The following is a 22,442-nucleotide window of genomic DNA, read 5'->3' as shown; positions in this document are numbered from 1 at the left end:
ACTCACTTGGGCACCTTGCATTCTTTGCCTGGTGTTGGCCCAGTAGTCATCAGTCATGTTTGTTTGTTAGTTGTTGGGGTGATGAGCCAAGCCTGTTTAGCTTGGCACTGATTAATGATGTGTATGGAATAAGCCATTTGCAGACCCATCTTAGAAGCCCAGTTAGCCAAAGACAAATAGCTGAAAGTTGGCTGAGGGAGCACAGGAGGTGGACTCTTGAGAAAGGAGAGTCATTTGGAAACAGTGGTATGACTTTTGGTTGTCATAACTAGGGAAGAGGCAGGTTCTGCAGTCAAAATAAATGCCTTGGGGTGTGGTTTCTTGGTAGGTACCCCAAATTCTGTGTAAGGCATGTTACTGATATACTTGCATAACTGCATCATTTCCCTGTGCTGTGGGACCTGCCATTTATAACTTGCTTATGGAGCCTTCTCAGCCACATCTTCAGACAGAAGGCATTCGTGTGAGTATTTTGAGATGTTCCTTTTGAAGATCTTATGCCAAAGAGCAAGCATTTGCAGCTTTACTTTTTCTTTATCAAATGAACTTTACACACACACACAAGTTTTTGTCTGTAGTGTTTTCCTTGCCTTATGTACCTCTTGTTTTTCCTTCTCATTTCATTCACCTGTTGTTTCATGTTGGCTTAGCATCCATTTCTTTACTCAAAACTTCTCCTCTTTGCCTTTTTCTATCCTTTATGTGAGACAATGAGGAAGAAAGACGTTCATTTTGAAGTTATAGAGAAAATATCTTGGTGCTAACTGGAGTCTTACCATTTAGTGGCTTGCCAAAATTGGGCATGGTACTTTATTTTGTCCTTTCTAGAACAGGCTTTTTCTCCCTATTACTGACCGAGAACTGACAGAAAACATTTCTGAAGTTCCATTGCCAACTTCTCGCTAGAAACTTTAGGGATATGTATTTCCTGAAGATAAATAATCCCCTTGTTTAGAAGGCATTTTTTCACTAACCTATCTGAAATGCTTAATTCAAAAGTTATAAGGATGCCCAAATCCATTTGGGTGGAGAAAATCCAGAGATGAGAGGATAACTCCAAGGTTACACAGGAGATGAGACAAGAAAATTCACCAGGTATCCTGGCTTAGTTATTAATGTTTGGTTTTATGACTTTGGTTCCTGTACTCAAATATTTTAATTTTTCATCACTTCCTGCAAGATAGAGCTCAGATTCTTCTACTTGGCAGCTATAGGCATCCATAGTTTGAGTGTGTCCTGTCTCCCACAGCTTATTTCCTGTCCCTCTCCCTAAGCGAGGGAGAAGGAAATGGCAACTCACTCCAGTATTCTTGCCTGGAGAAGCCCATGGACAGAGGAGCCTGGCAGGCTAGAGTCCATGGGTTCTCAAGAGTGGGCTACGACTTGGCAACTACACCACCACCACCACCACCACCACCGCCACCACCTCCCTAAGTGAATAAGCATAAACAAAGGCATGTATGTATGGTCTTGTAAAAGCTGCTCAACAAATACTCTTTTAATTCTTACATCACCCTGTGATGTTTATACTGTGATCTCCAGTTTACTGGGGATCTGAGACTTGGAGAGTTAAAAAATTTGCTCTAGGACACACAGATGGCAAAAGTAAGAGAACCATGAATCAGACCCAGTTCTGTGGGACTCCAGTGGTCGCTGTTTTCCTTTGACCTTTCACTAAAGCCAAAGGGATCTTAAGAAACTGCTTTTCAATTGGCTTGGAAAGCCCATCCCCCTCATTTCTGTCTTTAGATCTAAATCAAACCCATCCTGAAGAACCCCACCAGAACCTGCTTTGTTCATAGGATGCTTCCTAACCACCCCAGATGGAAATGGTCTCACCTGCCAGGTAGGAATTGGGAGCTTTGGGCTCTATGCCACTCTCCAGTGTGTGATTTTTGATTCTAGCTTGACACATGCTGCAACCTGACCTCTAGAGTTCCACTCAGTTAAAAATTTTAGGATTCTGAACACCCTTTTAATTTCTTGTGAGATAAGATCACTAATGTATTTCTTGTTTGAATATTTGTCTTTAACTCCTTCCTTAACACAAGGCTCCCAAATCATTTGGAAATCCTAAGTGATAAGAGCTCTTAGAGAATTTTTTATTCTACTGAGCTGACTCTGGGTGGACTCCTGGATGGAAATTCTCACCAGAAAGACCAGGCCATGATTAGAAGCTTGAAATTTTCTGCCTTGCCCCATCCTCCAGATAGGGGACAAGGGCTGGAAATGGCAGTAATAGTTGGCCATGCTTACATGAAGAAATCTCCATAAGATCCCAATAGCACAGGGTTTGGAGAGCTTCTGAGTTGGTGAGTACATCCACACCAGGAGAGTGATATACCCCAATTCCATGGGCACAGAAGGCACTTGGCACCTTCCAGGTCTCCCTCCATGTTTCTCTTCATCTGGCTTTTCATCTGTATCCTTTACCATATCTTTAATAAACTAGTAAATGTAAAAAATTAGGATTCTGAAGTTATGCCATGTATATAATTTCTTGTATGCATTAAGTCCTGTACCTCTGTGCCTGTCTCACCCCCATTCCCCACTGGCTCTATGTGTGTGTTAGTCGCTCAGTCGTGTCCGACTCTTTGCGACTCAATGGACTATAGCCTGCCAGGTTACTCTGTCCATGAGATTCTCCAGGCAAGAATACTGGAGTGGGTTGCCATTCCCTTCTCCAGGGGATCTTCCAATCCAAGGATCAAACCCGGGTCCTCCACATTGCAGGCAGATTCTTTACCATCTGAGCCAAGGGCAGTGCCTTAGGCAGAAGGAGCAGCACACAGATGGTATTGTGGAAAACCACATCTACTCTTCAGTTCTATCACACTCCCTTTTATTTACTTGTCTCTTTTATTCACTTACTCATCCATTTATTTATGTATTACTAGCACGGAAGTTTCCTATAGCTTCCAGGATCCTTCCTGAGATCTTCTAGAAGCCTCACCTCCACTTTTAGGCAATATAGTTATTGGTTTGGGCAAAATTATTGGGCAATAATTATTGCCCTGAGGGTAAGAACTTTTCATTTTTTATATACTCAAAGAAGAAACCAAAAGGACAAGTCACTTTGAGAATATGAGATTTCAGAAAAAGAAGTTTGAACAAATACCAATAAACAGTTTGTAACATTTGCAGTATCATGGTTTATTCAGCATTTCATCAATCCTTGTGCACCTGTACATACTAGCCTATAGATACTAGCCTGTATAGAAATATGGGTGGCTACCAAGTAACTGAAGTCACCAGGTTTCAAGTTTGGTTTCAAAGGAGTGTTGTCTTCTGCACCATCTTCAGTGACACTTGTCCCCTTTGACTCCTAACATCTTTGGTTCTTACAAGTTCTCAAGCATTCCTTCTAGGAGAAAATGGTTCTGTTTATCCCATCAGCAGACACCACTGGGAAAAATAGATATCATTGTCTTCCCCTCATATCCCCCAGAAAATTCTTGGACCCCAGTTTTCACCTATCAGACTTCCCTGGTGGCTTAGATGGTAAAGAGTCTGCCTGTAATGCGGGAGACCTGGGTTCAATCCCTAGATTGGGAAGATCCTCTGGAGAAGGAAATGGCCACCCACTCCAGTATTCTTGCCTGGAAAATCCATTGATCGAGGAGTCTGGCAGGATACAGTCCATGGGGTCACAGAGTCAGACATGACTGAGTGCCTTCACTTTCTTCACCTATCAGATGTTCATACTAACTGAAATTTGAAAAGAAAGGAAAAGGTGAGCATGCTCAACATCAGAAGGTCTACAGTTTGAACAAGGAGACCGATGTCTTCCCACTATTTTATACATTCAACAAACATGTGTTGGTCCCTCCTGAGTGTTTGGCATTGTTCTTAGACCCGTAACTAAGTTCTTTCCCTGAATAGTACACCATTTCCAGAGGTGTTATTGTTGACTTCAAATTGCCAAGATAGTAAGTGAGATAGAAATACTGTTTAGTTATTGGGTTGAACAACTTTCACAAGGACATACCACTGAACGTAAGTTCAGACCCTGAAAGAACTTGAGCTATTTCTCAAGAAATTTGGTTTGGGGCACTGGGGCTTTTAAGAAAATTTAATCCAAAGTTATTGAACAATCAAATGTGTTAGGTAAAATTAACTATTGCTGACCAACATCGTTTCCTTCAGAGATGATAGATAAGTGCTATTGTGAATACCAAATTCAATTGATTGGTAGTGACTTGCCTGCAGACAGAGTTCTGGTTCAGCAGGAAAGAAAGTGCCATGATGGATTAGTCATGTCTGCCACTGTCATGGGAGAGAAGAATGCTGAGATATGTGCTATATAATTGCCATCTAGGCTGTTTCCTTCAAAGGACCCATCAGTAGGCATGGCAAGGGGGTGTCACATTCAGGTGAAAACAGGGCAGACCCAGTGGATTTCTATGACAGTAGCTGCCTTCTTGGATGCATTAGATCCAAACCACCAAAAGACTGAAAGGATTTTGCAGAATTAGGGCACTTTGGGCAGTTTTAATTGTCTGAGCTTTGTGGCCATGGTGGTTGACAGGTTCTCCTTTAAAGATAATAAATAGCTTACAATTACTTTACTTTGGAAAGTGCTCTTCTGCCCTGGAACTCTGTAATAACCAGCCGTGGAAAAGGAAAAGCCTGGGGATTTATGAGATGTCCCAATTTACAACCATCTGGGAGAAATACAGCAGGACGTTGGTACATCAGTGTTTTAACCAGAGTTAATCCATCATTGCTACTGTACAAACCCTCTCTTTCCCTCTGTTTAAAACTATCACACAGATTTGACCCCAGACTTCATCAGGACGGGCCAGAAATCATGTTTTAAAACATGTAATTCAGAAATACAGTCAAATTGACCTTTGGTTTACTACACCGAAGGGGATATTTTCCAGGTATGAGAAATTTTAAAACCTACTAGCAATGAGAAGAAACATGAGGTATAGTCTCTTCCTTCAAAGGGAAACCAGCAGTGAATACATAATTTCAGGACACTCTGGGAAGTGAAGTCCTTGAAGTGATCAGACAAGAGCAACAACATATTTGTATGCACAAAAAAACAGTGGTATGCTAAATCGCCTCTTTGCTTGCCCTGCCCCCAAATTATATTGGTAACTCACATCCATAGCACTTATTGAGGGCCACTGTTCTTATTTGTTCACATCTGTTTGTTCCTCCCGACTGCCTTTGAGTTCTGTAAGAGTGAGCATTGGATCCAGTTCTTTGTGTTTCCAGCACTTCGGGACTGAATACGTGCAGCTGACTCGAACTACCTGGCAGTTAGGACGTCAACCCTCTGCACAGTGAAACTCCCACATATGATATGTAGTTTGGGCATTTCCTTTGTAAGTGTCTAAGGATTCGACCAGCTCTGAATCATGTAGCTGTCGTATTTCCTTTGAAGATAATCCACAAATAAGTGGACCCGCACAGTTCAAACCCATGTTGTTCAACAGTCAACTGTACTTCTAAAGCCTCTAATGCCATACCCGGAATTGACAACTCATTAGAGAAAATTTAGAAAATGAAAACATATTTATTCTTCATATGTTTTGTTGATGATTCAGCTGAATCTGTTTGGAAAGTAAAAAGCATTTCTAAATTTCTCAAGGAAGAATGGTCCACTTATAATATCACACTGTAAACTATAGAAACAAACATTTGATATACCATTTGCTTTAAACTGTAAAAACACAAGAAAATATTACATGTTATTTATGGATATAGGCATATGTAGAATTATAAAAATATCTACAGAAGAAATATATCTCTGGCAAGGGTAGAATGAGGAAAGGATGACACCTATGGCATTTTATATCTTTAAAAAAGACCTCTAAAACAAATATGGCAAAATGTTGACACAAATAAAATTAATATGGTGGATGATGAGTATCTGCTGTATTATTTTCTGTTGAAATATTTCATAATTTTGAAGTTTATAATTACTTTTTTAATGAAATAAGACCACTGAGAGGGAAAAAATATCACACTCTTAATTTGATGAGTACTGAAAAGGAAAAAGTGTTTGGAGAAGGATGGCAAGAAGATTCCCTCCTGTATGTCAGAGTTTATACCAGTGAGCTCTACTGCGTGGCCATCACCCTGCACAGTTTGTCTGCGGAGAGGCATCCACCAGCACTTTCACTTTGGTGCACTGTCCTTCCGGAATGACTTGTCAAAGCGGTGATCCCCATGTCTTGTCGAAGCGGTGATCCCCATGTCTTCAGAGTTCGGCAGCCTTGCCTCACCAGGCAAGGCTGGTTTATAGAAACCTAGACCTTGCCTTTTCTACCCCATTTCCCCTGTGTTCTTGCTTGAGGAGTCTGCTTATGAAAAGTTTATTCAATCTCCCTTCCAGAGGGGTGGGTTGTCCTCTTTCATTTGTCACTATTTAATAGCTTATGCAAACCTGCTAGGAGGGCCAAATGTGGGAGGCTTCAAGATTCACCCTCATTTACAGTAAGTACACAGTACATTTACAGTAAGTCTTCGCCATAAGAACCTTCAAAGTTGTGAAATTTCAAAGATGTGAATGTGTGTGCCATGAATATCTAGCGTGAGTGAAACGGCATCCTGCCTTCCGTCTTCTATTACTGATGATCCTTCAGCTCTACCATCTTCCATCTCCTTTCCCTCCTCCAGTCATTAACTCTTCTTTCCTGCTCAATCTATGCCAACCCCTGAATGTCGGCTGTTGTACGATACTGTCGTACTTTTCAGGGTACTTTAATGGCCTGAAAACCAGCCCCATTGGTTTCTGCCTCTCTCACCACACATGGTCATGCATTTAGACTGACTTACTTGACATGTTGTTTATTCAAAGCCATGGAATTAAATGCCACCCACTAATGTGATTGGCAGGGACTTTGCTTGCCTGAGGCAAGCATCCTCAGACACTGGTGAAAATAGCTCCCTGCTGTCCACCAGAGCCTTCAATTAGCTAACCAGCAAATCTAGCCTGATGGCTGTATTAATCTGGCTCCCTGTTTCAGTGGGGAAAAGAAGCTTGGTCACAGGACTGTTTGCCTCTTGATCTTCCTTGCTCTAAGGGCAGGATGCAGAGGGAAGGCATTAATCCCAGCCCTCACCTTTTCTGCCTCCTCTTTTGAACTGGCTCCCTGTGGACGCTGGAGAAACTGAGAAGGATGTTTCTTCCACATCCATTGTTCTTCCACAAAGCCAGCTCTAATTGATTTTGAGATGAATTGCTAGTTGAAATGTTTTTTTTTTTTTTTCTGGCTGTAAAGAAGCCTGAAACCTTAAATTAAAATGCCTTCTTGTGAAGAGCAGGGCAGCTGTTAGTGCCTGTGTCTTCATCATCAGATGTGAAATCACCCAGTTAGCACCTGCACGGAACCACAGATCAGACATCATATAATAAGTTATTTGGGGGCTGATGGCAAAGCCCTCAGAGCTCTTAGTTTGGATGATGATCAGATTCTCAGGATGATTGAACCTGCCTGAGCATCACTACCCCCTGCCATCTGATTCCTACTTTATTTGTAGTTAAACCAGGGGAAGTTCTGAGCAAGGAAAAGGCAGTGCCAAGCAGCTAGCTCCGTTTCTAACAGCTCTGGTGCCATCTGCTTTGCTCTCGGGGTGAGTTTTAAAAAGTTATTTTTCATAGTCTCTCTAATAATAGCCCTCCATCAGGTTCCCCAGGCCCGTCTGGACACTGCCAACCACAGGCTTGCTCACTCAGTGTTGGCACTCAGGCATCTGCCATGTATCTGGAAATGCTGATGTTGATTGCTGCCTAGGGGACTGTGGGCTTATTGGGAGGGCAGTGGCTGCCCTTGCTAAAGTGGGTCCCTGAGCAGCACCTGAGCCAGGTAGCAGATGCTTGCACCATGGTGACTAGGGCCGCCTCAGTGAGAAGCAGCCCAGGGAAAGTTACCCAGCCCCTGAGTGAGGGTGGCATCAGAGAGCCCTGTCCAAGCCTGCTCAGATCAGATGCAGTCTCCTGACCATCTCTCTGACTGTCCCAGGTGAGAGTACTCACCCTGTCCACACTGTAGCTAGTACCTGAAGGCCAGCCCTTGAGGGCTGTAACAAGCCAAGCTCTGGGTTCCTCATCTGTAAGTTGAACGTCCCTTTCTCTTTTTCCTGAAATGGCAGTCATCATTGCTACTTCCTACCTTCTTATGCCTCCTTGTTTAAGACCAGTAGCCCTCAACCTCAGCTGAATATTAGTGCCTCCTGGGGAGCTTTGTAGAGCGTGACCAGTGGGTTTTCAGTTCTGAAACCCATTCCCAGCTAGATGAATCAGAATCTATGGGGGTGAGGCCAGGCAGAGGTTCATTTTGGATTTTGTTGTAGACTGAGGGTTGGGGATTACTGATTTTGAGGCTATTTCTTCTTTTAATCATTTGTCCATCTGTCATATATTAAACAGACCTTTTGTAAATTACTATGTGATCGGATCATGCAGACTCTGAATATACAAGAGTCATCACCAAGAAGGACAGTGCCCATAACATTATGATACAGTCCTATGAGGGGAGAATAGGTGGTCCGACATTGCCTTTAGCGAGAGGGCAGCAGGTCAGAGATGGATTTCTAGATTTGAAGAATGAGCAGGTATTGGAAGGAGGTCATTAGTCACAGGTGGGAGGAAATAAGCACAAGTGAAGCTACAGGATGAAGTTCAAGGCACTGGGAGGATCTCAGTGTGGCTGGATCATGGAATCTGAAGGGTGATGCAGTATAGAAGGCATCAGCTGGAGGGGAGTGGAAGGAACCAGGAGGGCCCACGTGGTCACACTGACAGAGTCAGTCTTCACCAACAGGCAGTGATGAGATTACCTTTTGGAAATAATCCAGCATCTATGTAGAGAGGCTGGAAGGGACAGAGTTGAAGCCAGAGGCTCTTGGGAAGCCACATCAGGTGATGAGGCAGGGCTCCAGGGGTGGGTCAGTGATAACAATGTGAAGTCGAAGAAAAGAATAGATATTTAAGAGGAGAATGAGCATCTCACACTTCTGAAAACTATAATCCTAGCAAAATTCCCAACTTTCATGAACATTAAGCTTCCCCAGCCCAGAGAGTTCCACCGTTTGGATCATTGCTACTTTGTCTTTCATCACTCACCAAAGGCATAATGAAACTCCGAGTTGCAATACCAGCACAGTACAGATACATGGGGCCCTAGGAACAAGACTGTCAGCAGTTTGCATTCCAGACTCTGACTTGGGAGGAGTCAAACCAATGGAACATCCCAGTCTTCAGTGAACTCTTCTTATTCTCAGCTCCTGGGTTCATATCTTGGCTTTAGATTTGATGCATAGTAAGCCTAGTGTTTGCTGGATTCAGAAATGCCATCTTAGAGAGGTCTGGTTGTGGTGACCTCACAGCCCACGTTACACACAGCACTGGGCTTTGGCTCAGAATTAGGTCATCGACACCCCCTCTGAGGGATACTCACAGGAGCTCAGAGAACTATTAAGACCCGCTAAAGCATCAGAGGCAGGGAGAAGCTAAATAACTTGCTGGTTCTTATGATTATCACATGCCAGGCTTAGATCATGTCCTCTATGAAGTGCAGAGACACTTTATTTCATTTATTAATGAACAGACTATTTCACATTCATCTGGTATAATTTGAGGACATAGGATGAAATCGAGAATGGGCTGGAGGTTGCACACCAGCTGAGCTGATTTGTGATTTCAGAACAGTTTCTATTCACTTACGTTAAGCCTGATACCATGAGGCCCTAGAGAGTCAGGCCCATCAGCAGGGGCCTGCACTTGTCCAACCCCAGTAGGAGGTGTGGTAGAAGGAAGCAAGGATGGGCCAGAGTGTCTTCCAGTCCCTGAAACCATTATGAGGAAGAGCTGAGAAAACTGTTTAAAGAAGCAACTCTTTAATCTGCCTGAATCAATTTCTATTCAGTGCAACCTAAATATAATCTTGAATTGCCCTGCACATGTTATGAACCCCCCAGGTTGTCATGAGGATTTTTGCATGCTGCAAGGAAGATTTTTTTCCTTTCGATAAGCTGTTGGTGATTCACAGGAAGCCTCCTAATGATGGGTATAGTGTAATGGGGTAAATACTGTGCATCTTCTAATCCTAACTAGAGATATTCACCTCCACTTTATAGACAAGGAAACAAGATTGAGAGAAGCTAGAGCAATTTGCCCAGTTAAGTGAGTGATGGAGTCAGATTGTGAAGTGAGCACTGCCTAATTCTAAAGCCAGGCATTTTTCTTCTATACCAGGGGTTAGCAAACTCCCACCTGCAGGCTGTATACCCAGTCCACCAGCTATCTTGTCAAATGAGGTTTTATTGGAACACAGCCATGCTCATCATTTCTTATTATCTTTGGTCACTTTCATGGCACCACAGTAGAGCTGGGTAGCTACTACAGACACTATATGGTCCACAAAGCTTAAAATATTTATTATCTGGCCCTTAAGAGAAGTTTGCCAACCTCTGCTGTAAATCAAAACTGCCCCAAGATAAATACAGAAAAATTAAATCTGGCTCCTTGGGCTAAGAAATCACTTTTGTTTTTTCTTTCTTTCATTTAATATACTTGATTTGTTGTTGTTCAGTCGCTAAGTCATATCTGACTCTTTGCAACCCCATTGGCTGCAGCATGCCAATACACTTGATAGTACTCAGCAAAAACTCTTGTTTGCTTGAACTGACTCAGGCAGTCCATTCCCTACCTATGGCAGAACTATAAAGTAAAATCATCTCTAGTTTCCAGAAGCTATCCTAAGTTTAAAGACCTCTAAAGGATGGAGGTCAGTTGACAGCCTACATCTGGTTCAGTAACTGTCCCTGCCAGGTAAGTCACCAGTTTTCACCCCAACTTCTTGAACTTTTTCTAGGCAAGGCCACTTCTCCCCATATTCTAACCTTGGAGAGTAGCCCCCTAGAGTGAGTCCCAATCTCCAGAAAAGTATCCTGCTTATACATGGGTATCTGGGGTCTTCCTCCCCCCAGACTCCTCTCTAGGTAGAATCCCTCAAGTTTTCTGAGCCTTCTGTTGTTTTAGGTAAAGAACATTTCTGGGAAGAAAAATGGTTCCAGTCCTAAAGCCAGCAATGAGAACTCTCCCTCATGAGTCATTTTAAAGCTGGGCCGCATTGGCATCTGTCTTCTCTAAGACAGCCTTTTCTCTTCATCATGGAGATAAATCCATTTAACGGGCACCACTGGTTGGGTAATTGTATGTTTGTAAGCATCCCTTTTAGTGGTATACTGCCGTGGCTTCTTCCAAAACCCTTCACTCAACTTCAGATCAGCCCCTTCCAGCTCACCTCTGGAAGAAAGCCCAGAACGACCTCTGGAACCCTAAGACACCATCTCAAAGCCACAGACATTATTCCTTAGGCTGTGGAAAAGTGCTCTCTGAGAGGTGTGTTAGCAGCCTTAGAGTTCTGTTAAGGTTGCCTTTGTTTAATTCTATAGATGAACGGTAGAAGCCTGAGAATCTTCAGTATTGAGCCTATCGGTCATTACAGTCTGGAAGATACTTGTTATGTACCATGGGCCACAAAACAAACAAGAAACAGCGCCTGCTTTCCAGGGATTTACAATCTAGATGGGGTTACAGGTACACTAGTCATTAACTTCATTAACTTCATTGCTTTATAGGCATATGACAAGAATCTCTATAGAGGCCACACTAAAGGCTCAGAAGTGGTGCTGGACATCTGCTGAGATCAGAGGTTCTCACACTCGAAGGTGCATCAGAATCACCTAGAGCAGCTATTAAAACACTGATTCCTGGGCCCAACCCTAAAGTTTCTGATTCTGTGGGCCTGGGGTGGGCCTAAGAAGCTGAATTTCTAGCAAGTCGCCAGGTAATACAGATGTGGTCTGGGAATATTTTTATAGGAGAAACCTCTGACATAATTTCATTCTCAGAAGGTAAGGGGACTCAAATTTGTCATGAATCTAGTATGTTCCATTCACTGTGTCAGATGCTTTGCACATAATATCTTTAGATTTTAAAACAACCCTGTGGACTCTACTATTATGTCCACTTCACAGTGAGCAAACTGAGGCTTGAGAAGGGGAACTAGTGTTTGCTAACTATCTACAATATACCATGCAGTTTTAGGCTTTACCTCATTAACAATAAACAGTGTGTGTGTGTGTGTGTGTGTGTGTGTGTGTGCACTTCATTGCTGAGTTGTATCTGACTCTTTGCAGACCCATGAACTGTAGCCTGCCAGGCTGCTCTGTCCATGGGATTCTCCTGGCAAGAATACTGGAGTGGGCTGCCATTTCCTACTTCAGGAGATCTTCCCAACTCAGGGATTGAACACGCACCTCTTGCATCTCCTGCATCAGCAGGAGGATTCTTTATCACTAGCACTCTGATGAATCTAAAATGATTCATTCTCCCAGTTTACAGATGACGGAAATGAGTCTGGGAGGGATTGAGTGTCTTGAGGAAGTTGGCAGCCTGGTTTCAAAATTGTGTGTGTTGAGCTCTAAAGGCTGTGCAGCTGCCCTGCAACCAGTACCCATCCATTGGCTGAAAACTACTAACATGAACTCCAAAAGCATATTTTCTCTAATACCTGAGTCATGCACGGCCTACCTCCTGCCTTTGCTCTTGCCAGTCCCTCTTCCTGGAGGGACATTTTCCTCTTCCATTACATCGTAACTCCCATTCATCCTTCAAGTCCCAGCAACAGTCTTGTCTCAACCGTGTAGACTTTGCTGACATCCCTCCTTTCCCCAGCTGGCCCAGGAAGAAAGATACCTTTGTTTGTGTCCCAATATACATTACTGAATTCCATCACACCACCCAAAATCCTCTGATGATTTATCATTAGTAATAGAAAAAACAATCCACATTTTTCATCTTAGCCAGTAAAGCCACCTACTGTCTTCCCAGCCTTACCTCTCAGCTCCACCTCATTTCTCAAATTAAATGAAACCACCAGCCACTCTTCTCCACCCAGAGCTGTTCTCTCCTCTCTCTGAGCTTGCCTCATGCCATTTCTTCCACTGAGACCGGCTTCTTCCCTGCTCCTCCTCATGTCCATATCTGGCCTCTCCTTAAATCCCAGCCAAAGTCCCCATGCTGCACCCTCAGCCCTCTGGCACTTCAGAGGGGCTCAGGAAGTATTTGAGGGATGAATATCTTGCCCATGCGCCACTATGACATCACTTCTTCTCGCGGAAGATGCAGATGGAGTTGCAAATCTTTCCCTTTCCCAGGCCAGGAGCTCATTCCATGCAAGCACATTCAGTCTTAGGGCCTTTTACATTGTGGATGCTCAGAAACAGTTGTAGAATGAATGGATGAATGATGCTGGATAAAGATGTAACTGGTGTGTCAGGGTCAAAGAGCTGATGAGACCAGGAGGGCACAGAGGCTCCATGGATCAGAAGCTCATTGCAGTTAACAACAATGAAACCAGAGCACCATTAGACTGCCAGCATGCTTGATTCTGTTCAGGGATACCCAGCACTTACACCTTTAACCCACTCTGCCAAGGAGCTAAAAGGTTTCTCCATTTAAAGTACAAGTGTCTTGTGGGACCCCCACTTCTTTTGTAACATATGATGTTACTACAGTCAGCGTGTGCTGGGAAGACTCCAGAAACACACGCTTCAGACCACAGGCATGGTTCAGACCTTGACTGAATAATCAGTCAATACCAAATGCAAATTCTAAGAGTATGTTTTCTTTGATGTCTGTGGCAAAGCACATGTTGTAATTAGAAGTTTTAAGTTCATTGATTTGCTCATGCCTCTGCAACACCACTGTGGGTTTTTCAGAAAATGATTAAAGGTTTTCCAAAGAGGATGGGGTTAAAGATGGTGGTTGTGAGTATCCTGATTTAAATTGCACACATAGAGCATTAACAGAGACTTCACATCATTAATTCTAGTTCTTGTAGAAGGTATGCTGCAAAGGAATAGAAGGCTAGTTGACCCCTCTGACTGTTTTGCCCCTTCTTAAGGAAACAATGACATCTGTCGCTCAGGTCACTGCTCTTGGTCATAGAACAGTGGCCAGTGCCAAGCAAAACTGTGAGGTAGGCAAAACCAATATCTGGCTGCTGTTTTATCCTGTATACCTACCGCTTGCTTCCCTTTTCCTGGGGCCAGTGCCATCCAGACCTCTTCACGCTTATCAACCTACTCCTAAGAAAAGGGCTATATTTTCTTCAAACTGAAGTGTAAATGATTGTTGGGGATTTAAAGGATTGTTCCACTTATGGATGCTTACATCTAGCAGGGATCAAAGTCTTAAGCAAAAGAAATGGAATTCTAACAGTGGATTTTAAGTGCAGAGTATAAGTAGAAGCTGAAGAGTTTCCCATACTTGCATAAGGGATTATCATTTCCATGCAAAGGTACAACCATGAGCATATAAATGAAGATGATTTTAACTTATTTGCTTTCAAAATAGCTTTATTGTTCCTACCCAGTGTCCTTTTCCTATTTTTTCTCCGATCTGGGCAACGTCAGCCTCTTAAATTGGTATTCCTGCATACTTCATTGCTTATGTTCACTGAGATCTTTGGTTGAAAGTGACAAGAATCCCACTCAAACCATTTCCAGAAAAAAGGCTTATGCAATCAAACCAGCAAATACCAGGGCTGAACTGACTTTGTGGTTGGAGAAGACAATGGCACCCCACTCCATTACTCTTGCCTGGAAAATCCCATGGACAGAGGAGCCTGGTGGGCTGCAGTTCATGGGGTTGCGAAGAGTCGGACACGACTGAGTGACTTCACTTTCAGTTTTCACTTTCATGCATTGGAGAGGGAAATGGCAACCCACTCCAGTGTTCTTGCCTGGAGAATCCCAGGGATGGGGGAGCTGGGTGGGCTGCTGTCTGTGGGGTTGCACAGAGTCAGACATGACTGGAGCGACTTAGCAGCAGCAGCATGGCTTCATCATTGGGCTTCCCCAGTGGCTCAGTGGTGAAGAATCTGCCTGCAATGCAGGAGATGCAAGTTTGATCCCTGGGTCAGGAGGATCCCCTGGAGGAGGACATGGCAACCCACTCCAGTATTCTTGCCTGGAGAATCCCATGGACAGAGGAGCCTGGCAGGCTACAGTCCAAAGGGTCACAAAGGGTCAGACGCAACTGAAGTGACTTAGTACATGCACATGGCATCACCATTATTAACACATTCCTTGTCTCTCTCTTTCTCTCTCTCTCCACCCCCACACACACACGTGCACATGCTTCTGACTTTCTTGTGTCTGATTCTACTGGCATCGGGCTCATTATCTTCCACTCTGCCGTATGTTAAGGGACAGTCTCACAGTTCTCAATTTGAGGCGAAAAGAGCAATTCTGCCTCAAGTCAAGTCAGAAAAGTCTGGGAAGGATGCTGATTGGTCAGTTCATGCTACATGCCCTCTTACTAGCATTATCATTGTGTCCAGTCACACGTAGTCTAGGGACTGTCATCTCTGACAGCTCCTTAAGAAACTCATGAAATAAGAGAATCACCTGGCCCTCTGAGCCTGTGTTTTCTCATCTATAAAATGAGGAAAGTGGAGAGAGCTGTTAAGACTCCCCCAGCGTTAACCTAATTCTATTTTAAAACCTCTTCGTTTTTGGTGTTCTAGTTGCTATATCTTTGTCTCTCTTACATGTCCTACCTCCCGCTAGAAGGTCAAATAACATTAGGAGATGACAATTACAACCTTGGCTCAACTCTGAGTTTCTCTAAATGAGGAAAGGGGCAGCTCCTGCAGTGCCCCTCACATGAAACTACAAAGTGTTATAATTCAGCCTTGACCATATTTAGCCACCATTTATACTGCAAGATATGAGATGGTCACAATTTCAAAATTTGTAAAGCATTCCAAATTTAGCATTTTGCCTGAGTAAAAAAAGAAGCAGATCAGGTGGAAGGTCAACTGGAAATTTTCCTCTCTTCCGTTACACTGGGGGCATGAAACAATGTTTATGTAACTGGTTCCAATTCAGACACAGCCCAGGTTTCAAGCAGTTAAGATGTGGTAGTTTCCATGTTATTTACCTATTTCAACATCACTGAATATGCATACTTCATTCTAAATTCATGTGACATCCTCTTCTTTGAAATACCTTCCCATCTGCCAACAATGTTTATCCATCCATCTGCTCTGTCACATCCACATTTCAACTGTCATAATCTTTGCTCATCCTGGTTCTCTTATTAGACCCTTAGTTCACACAAGGCAAAGACCATGCCTTCAGTTCAGTTCAGTTCAGTCACTCAGTCATGTCCAACTCTGCAACCCCATGAACTGTAGCACACCAGGCCTCCCTGTCCATCGCCAACTCCCAGAGTTTACTCAAACTCATGCCTATTGAGTTGGTGATCCCATCCAACCATCTCATAATCTGTTGTCCCCTTCTCCGCCTGCCCTCAATCTTTCCCAGCATCAGCATCTTTTCAAATGAGTCAGCTCTTCGCATGAGGTGGCCAAAGTATTGGAGTTTCAGCTTCAGCATCAGTCCTTTCAATGAACACCCAGGACTGATCTCCTTTAGGATGGACTGGTTAGATCTCCTTGCAGTCCAAGGGACTCTCAAAAGTCTTCTCCAACACCACAGTTCAAAAGCATCTTCGGCACTCAGCTTTCTTCATAGTCCAACTCTCACATCCATACACGACTACTGGAAAAACCATAGCCTTGACTAGACGGACCTTTGTTGGCAAAGTAATGTCTCTGCTTTTCAATATGCTATCCAGGTTGGTCATAACTTTCCTTCCAAGGAGTAAGCGTCTTTTAATTTCATGGCTGCAGTCACCATCTGCAATGACTTTGGAGCCCCAAAAAATAAAGTCCGTCACTGTTTCCATCTGTTTGCCATGAGCACTCAGCAATGTTTGTTATGTTGATTTCACAAATGATGCTTCTCGAGCAAATTTTTGTTAAAAGTTTCTATCAATACAGTCTGATTGGGACATCCCTGGTGGTCCATTGGCTAAAACTGCACTCCTAATGCACAGGGGCTAAGTCAGAGATTCCTGATCAGAGAATTGGATTCCACATGCCACAGATAAAAATCCTGCATGCCACAAGTAAGACCCAGCACAGCCCGATACATAAATAAAAATATTTTTTAAAATAAAGTCTGGCTTGTGGTAACCCTAAAAACCCATGGAATTACACTGCAGAGAGTAATCCAGCCATGGCCCCAGAAAGTCCCGTGAGTCAGTGGCCTGGAGGACAGTTGCCTTCATGCCTTTCAGTTCGGTTCAGTTCAGTCGCTCGGTCGTGTCCAACTCTTTGCGACCCCATGAGTTGCAGCAAGCCAGGCCTCCCTGTCCATCACCAACTCCCGGAGTTCACCCAAACTCATGTCCATCAAGTCAGTGATGCCATCCAGCCATCTCATCCTCGGTCGTCCCCTTCTCCTCCTGCCCCCAATCCCTCCCAGCATCAGAGTCTTTTCCAATGAGTCAACTCTTTGCATGAGGTGGCCAAAGTACTGGAGTTTCAGCTTTAGCATCATTCCTTCAAAAGAACACCTAGGACTGATCTCCTTCAGAATGGACTGGTTGAATCTCCTTGCAGTCCAAGGGACTCTCAAGAGTCTTACATCAGAGGTATCACCAGCAACCTCTTTACAGGGCAAGCATGGCACACAGTCCTCTGAGAACAGTGTTGCCTACTGGATAAAGCGGATCCATAGTGAATGATACAGATCTGTCATCCTTCGCATTTTCTTCTGAAGTTTCTCAAGATTCCTGCAATTAGATTTATTTCTTGTGATAAAATACTTCGTGCCTGATAGTCCCTATGAAAATGCAAATAGATCACCTAGTAGTGGGTAGTCTTACTGTGGGCATGGATTCTTAAGGGTTAGAAGCATATAAGGAAAAATAAAGGTTGAAAGCACTTGAAAATAGATAGACCTATTTGTCTCCCAGCCACCTATGACTCATCTTACCCTTGGTTCAGCCATGTTCAGTTGACTAAAGGAAAATGTGGTTAACATGGGATTCCTGGTTACATGAAGGCAGGGCAAGCAGTGTGCATGCAGATGGCTAAAGAGTGAGCTATCAGACATCCCTGAGCTAAGAGGACTCGTGGGCTTATGGGTTCCCCCAAGGCTCTGGTTTTTCTGAGGGCACATTTGGTTTTGCTACCAAGAAGGATTCATTTCTTGTTCTGCTTCTCAAAGCCTCTGGACCCCAGCAGATCACTGGACAGGTCCTTATTTGTAATAGGACAGCTATCTGAAAGACATCCACTTGGAGAAAGCACCCTGTACCATCAGAGAGGGGCAATGCCATTAAACAGAGTTCAGCCAGTGCAATGGGCTGTCCAGTGTGTAGAGGACATTTCAGCTGCCTAATATTACTTGAGATGGTGAGATTTTTTTCCCATCACCTGGCCATCACTCGAGTTTGAAAGTTCTGGTTGCCACAGTCTTTTCCATCCTGTAGAACTGTTACTTCTGTTCAATAACATTTCATGAAATATTGACATTTTGGTGGGACTAGTCAGTGAGTGGGATTCTCTGGTAGCTCAGATGGTAAAGAATCTGCCTGCAGCACAGGAGACCTGGGTTTGATCCCTGGGTCAGGAAGAAGCCCTAGAGGAGGGCATGGCACCCCACTCTAGCATTCTTGCCTGAAGAATCCCATAGATAGCAGAGTCTGGCGGGCTACATTCCATAGGGTTGCAAAGAGTCAGACACGACAAGCAGCTAATACTCTTTTATTTCCCATCAGTGAGCAATTACTATCTACTGTGCTTGAATTTTTGAATGACTAACTGTTTAGAAGCCATAGGAGCATACTGAAATCACATTCATAATGATGGGATAGGTGGTACCCCAGGGCTGTTCAACACTCAGTGTATGTTCTGTTCACCATACAGGTATCTTAGATCTCAACTAGATATGTGTGACCTTCGAGAAGTTCTCAATCCTTCTCAGTAACCATTTTCTTATGTATTTTTTAAACGTTGTACTTTATATTATAGTTGATTTACAGTGTTGTGTTAGTTTCAGCTGTATAGAAAAGTGATTAAAGTGATTAATTATACATATTCATATATCTATTCTTTTTCAGATTCTTTTCCCAATATTGAGTCCATTTTCTTATCTTTAAAGTAGTAGTAAAAACATATACTGTACTGTATTGAAAAGAGGATTAAATGAGTTGATGATCAGCAAAGTGCCTGACACCGAACCTAGCACATAATTGAGGTGCACTGGTGATCTACTCTTATTTTTAAGTTGCAGATGACCCCAGAATGTTGGTATGAAGGCAGTAAAATACAGCATTTACAGTCAGCCCTAAGTTCAAATCTCAGCTCAACCACCTACCCATCATCTATAGAATTGTGGACTAGTTAAGGTTTTCAAAGCTTCAGTTTCTGCATGTAGGAATAATGATGATACCTATGTCCTGAATTTGAGTAGATTAAAATAAAGAATACATATGAAGTACCTTTTGTAGTACCTGGCTCATAGTAGGTATGTTATCAAAGGTAACAATTGTTGTTAGCATCTGTAATAGAGGATTTGAAAAAGAGAAGCAGCAAGGTTACAGTCTCTTGGATGCCTCTGTGTGTTTTCTGGTCTTTTCCTGCTCTAGATATTTGGATGAAGATGAATCCACATTAATAGAGGCAATGGTTAATTGCCTCCTTGTGGCCTGGACCTGTCCTGAAGCAGCCAATTACCATATTCTTCTTTTTCTCTTGAGGCTTCCAATGGGATGTGTCAGTTCTAATTCAGTAGACCTCTCTTTTCAGTGCCTGGCTCAGAGAGGCAATACCACATACACATTTCTGGATATATCATCTGTATGAACACTCAGACCTTAACTACATGGCGAAAGCAGTCCAGGAGGAACGGGTGTAGGTATTATTTCACATTCACTTGAACCAGTGCCAACCAAACTTCCACAGTTAATTGTGTCTCAGAGAGTTTCTCCTGGGAAAAAACAATGATTATGCAGACTTCTGGCTGTTGCTTAGACTCCTTTTTTCCTTGAGTTGGCATCCTCTACAGTCATACAGTATATCAAGCAAATGAATAGGTATATACCCTCCCACCCTAAGTCTCCCTCTCCCTTCCCAATTCAGAGTTAGTCAATCCACCTTTTCCTTGCAATTCCAGTAGTATAGGAGGAAATGGAAGCTGTATGTCATAGTAGTTGACTCTCTGGAAAAGCACACTCCAAGTTAGGGCCGAAAGTGCCAATGAAAGGGCTAGGGAACCATAATGTGAAAGATTTTTCTGAATGGGTAAGGTCAATCCCCAGGAAAATTACGGTCTTCCTTCAATCTCACAGGTAATGCAGGTGGTGAAGGAACAGGTTATGAGAGCTCTTACAACCAAGCCTAGCTCCCTGGACCAGTTCAAGAGCAAACTGCAGAACCTGAGCTACACAGAAATCCTGAAAATCCGCCAGTCTGAGAGGATGAACCAGGAAGATTTCCAGTCTCGCCCGATTTTGTAAGTTACCTCTGACCTCTGCCTTCTCAACAGCTCTGATGCACCGTTTCTAGAGTGAAAGCCCATCACCCAGCTGGGCTGTGTTGCATGGAAAGCCAATGAAAGATCTCTACTCAGTTCCTGAAGTCTCAGCAACTCCTTGAGAAAGCCTGGGCAGGGCTGGGCTACGGGGAGGTGGAGACAGGAGGTGCTGGCAGGAGAATCTAAACCAAGAAGTGACCCAGTTACTGATGAGTCCTCTCAGGATTTGCAGCTGAAAAGACTGGAAACTTTTCTAATACTTGGGACAATCTCTTTTGTTTTGTCCATAAAGCTATATTCTGTGTAGGCACTCTTGAATGGCAAGATGTTCTGCTCCAGCCAGAATGAGACTTAGTGATAATTAAAACAAGAGGAACATTGAAGTGTCATGAGTGGGAGGGAGCATGAGCTTGAAGGGGAGCGACCCACTGTCTCCCTGCCCCATTGTCTCTGCTTCGCATCAGAGCATCTCATGTGGCTATCAGCAGAACATCTCTTGTAGCTATCAACCCAGAGGCCTCAGGTGAAGAATCAGGGGGCTCCTTTGCACAGGACTTTGCATCAGGTGCACTTGCAATGGTTCTGTAATTTCATCTCCATCTTTATGATGTTCTAAACCTTGAACATGAACACTGTTTTAGACTGTTGTTTCCTTTATCTTTTCTTAGTATTGACCTGTTTATCTTCCTGTGTCCTTTTCTTAGGACTAGGTCAGTTTTGTTACCTTATACTTCATAGGAAAGAAAGTAGGAAACAGGATGGGAAGTAAAGGTGTTTGACATTTACTCTCATTCTTCCCTCGAAAGACTGAATGTGGCTTCTTCTGAACTTTCCTATGAAACCATCTTACATCCTGGGTGTCATGAAGCACCTCTTCAACATCTCTTTCTCTCTCTCTGATTCCTTTTCTTTATCCCTGCTTTCTGTTTCTTGCTCCAATATATCTGATATGTTTAGTGCTTGGCGATTTGCAAAGTACCTCCTCGTGTTCCTTATGCTATATCGTGTCCTCACACCTGTGTGAGGAAGGCAAGTCTTATTTCTACTTGAGGACCAGAATATAGTCTAGAGAGGAGAGGACCTTGTTGGCAAGTGTAGGATCCAGGACTTGAACTCCAGCCCACAGATCCCTTAGCTAATTCTTCATTTCCCCTACCAGAGCTGCTTTGCCAAGCGCAAGACTAAGATGAAGTTCTAAAAAGTGCACAGAAAAAAACATAGCCAAGCTATAGCATCTACTCTGTGTTTGTTTTCAGGCCTTGAGAAGCATCATTAGAAGCTGCAGAGCAGAACTGTGGGCTTTTGTGGGGATGAGGTTAGGCAGCAGGGGAGGGAAATGCTTCCTCAGGGCCTTTGGCGGCTCACGCATGCTTAGCCGCCTAGCTGCATGCGACAGTTCGGACCCCATGAACTGTACACTGCTAGGCTCCTCTGTCCATGGAATTTCTCAAGCAAGAATACTGGAACAGGTTGTCATTTGCAGTAGGTTGCCATTTCCTCCTCCAGGGGATCTTCCTGACCCAGGGATCAAACCCACATCTCCTACATCTCCTGCGTTGGCAGGCGGGTTCTTTAAAACTGAGCCACCTGGGAAGCCCCTTTGGCAGCTCACATCTATGTAAAACCTAAACCATATCCACATCAAGCAGCAGGCAGCACTCGTAAGAGGCAGAGCTGGGGTTTTGCTTTGGTCATCAGCTATTAATAGAAGAAGATAACAGCCCCTGAATACCAAGTAGAAAGAGCTTTGAATAAAGAGCTGACTCCTCAGAGATGGAGTTTATTTCTTTTTTTTAATTAAAAGAGTTTGTTATTGAAACATAGTTGACTTGCAATGTCATGTTAGTTTCAGGTGTACAGCAAAGTAATAGATAGATAGATAGATAGGTACTTTTTCACATTTTTTTTCCCTTATAGGTTATTACAAAATATTAAACATATTTCCCTAGGCTATATAGTGGGTCCTTGCTGGTTATCTGTTTTATGCATAGCAGTGTGTATATGTTAATCCCAAACTACTA

General features: G+C 43.4%; 1 protein-coding gene across 6 annotated transcripts in view; it reads left to right on the top strand.

Moving 5' to 3' along the window:
- The window catches only part of ELMO1 (engulfment and cell motility 1), a 580,426-nt gene that overhangs the window by 519,186 nt on the left and 38,798 nt on the right, over positions 1-22,442 (top strand). For all 6 annotated transcript variants that reach the window (XM_018047160.1, XM_018047159.1, XM_018047158.1 and 3 more), the window contains one exon: positions 20,237-20,400. In XM_018047160.1, coding sequence (XP_017902649.1) covers positions 20,237-20,400 — 164 coding nt within the window. The remainder of the gene's footprint in view (positions 1-20,236; positions 20,401-22,442) is intronic.

Source organism: Capra hircus, chromosome 4 (genome assembly GCF_001704415.2).
Source record: "Capra hircus breed San Clemente chromosome 4, ASM170441v1, whole genome shotgun sequence".
Classification (NCBI taxonomy): domain Eukaryota; kingdom Metazoa; phylum Chordata; class Mammalia; order Artiodactyla; family Bovidae; genus Capra; species Capra hircus.
Note: the sequence above shows the minus strand (reverse complement) of the source record. Positions and strands in the feature narration are given on the sequence as shown.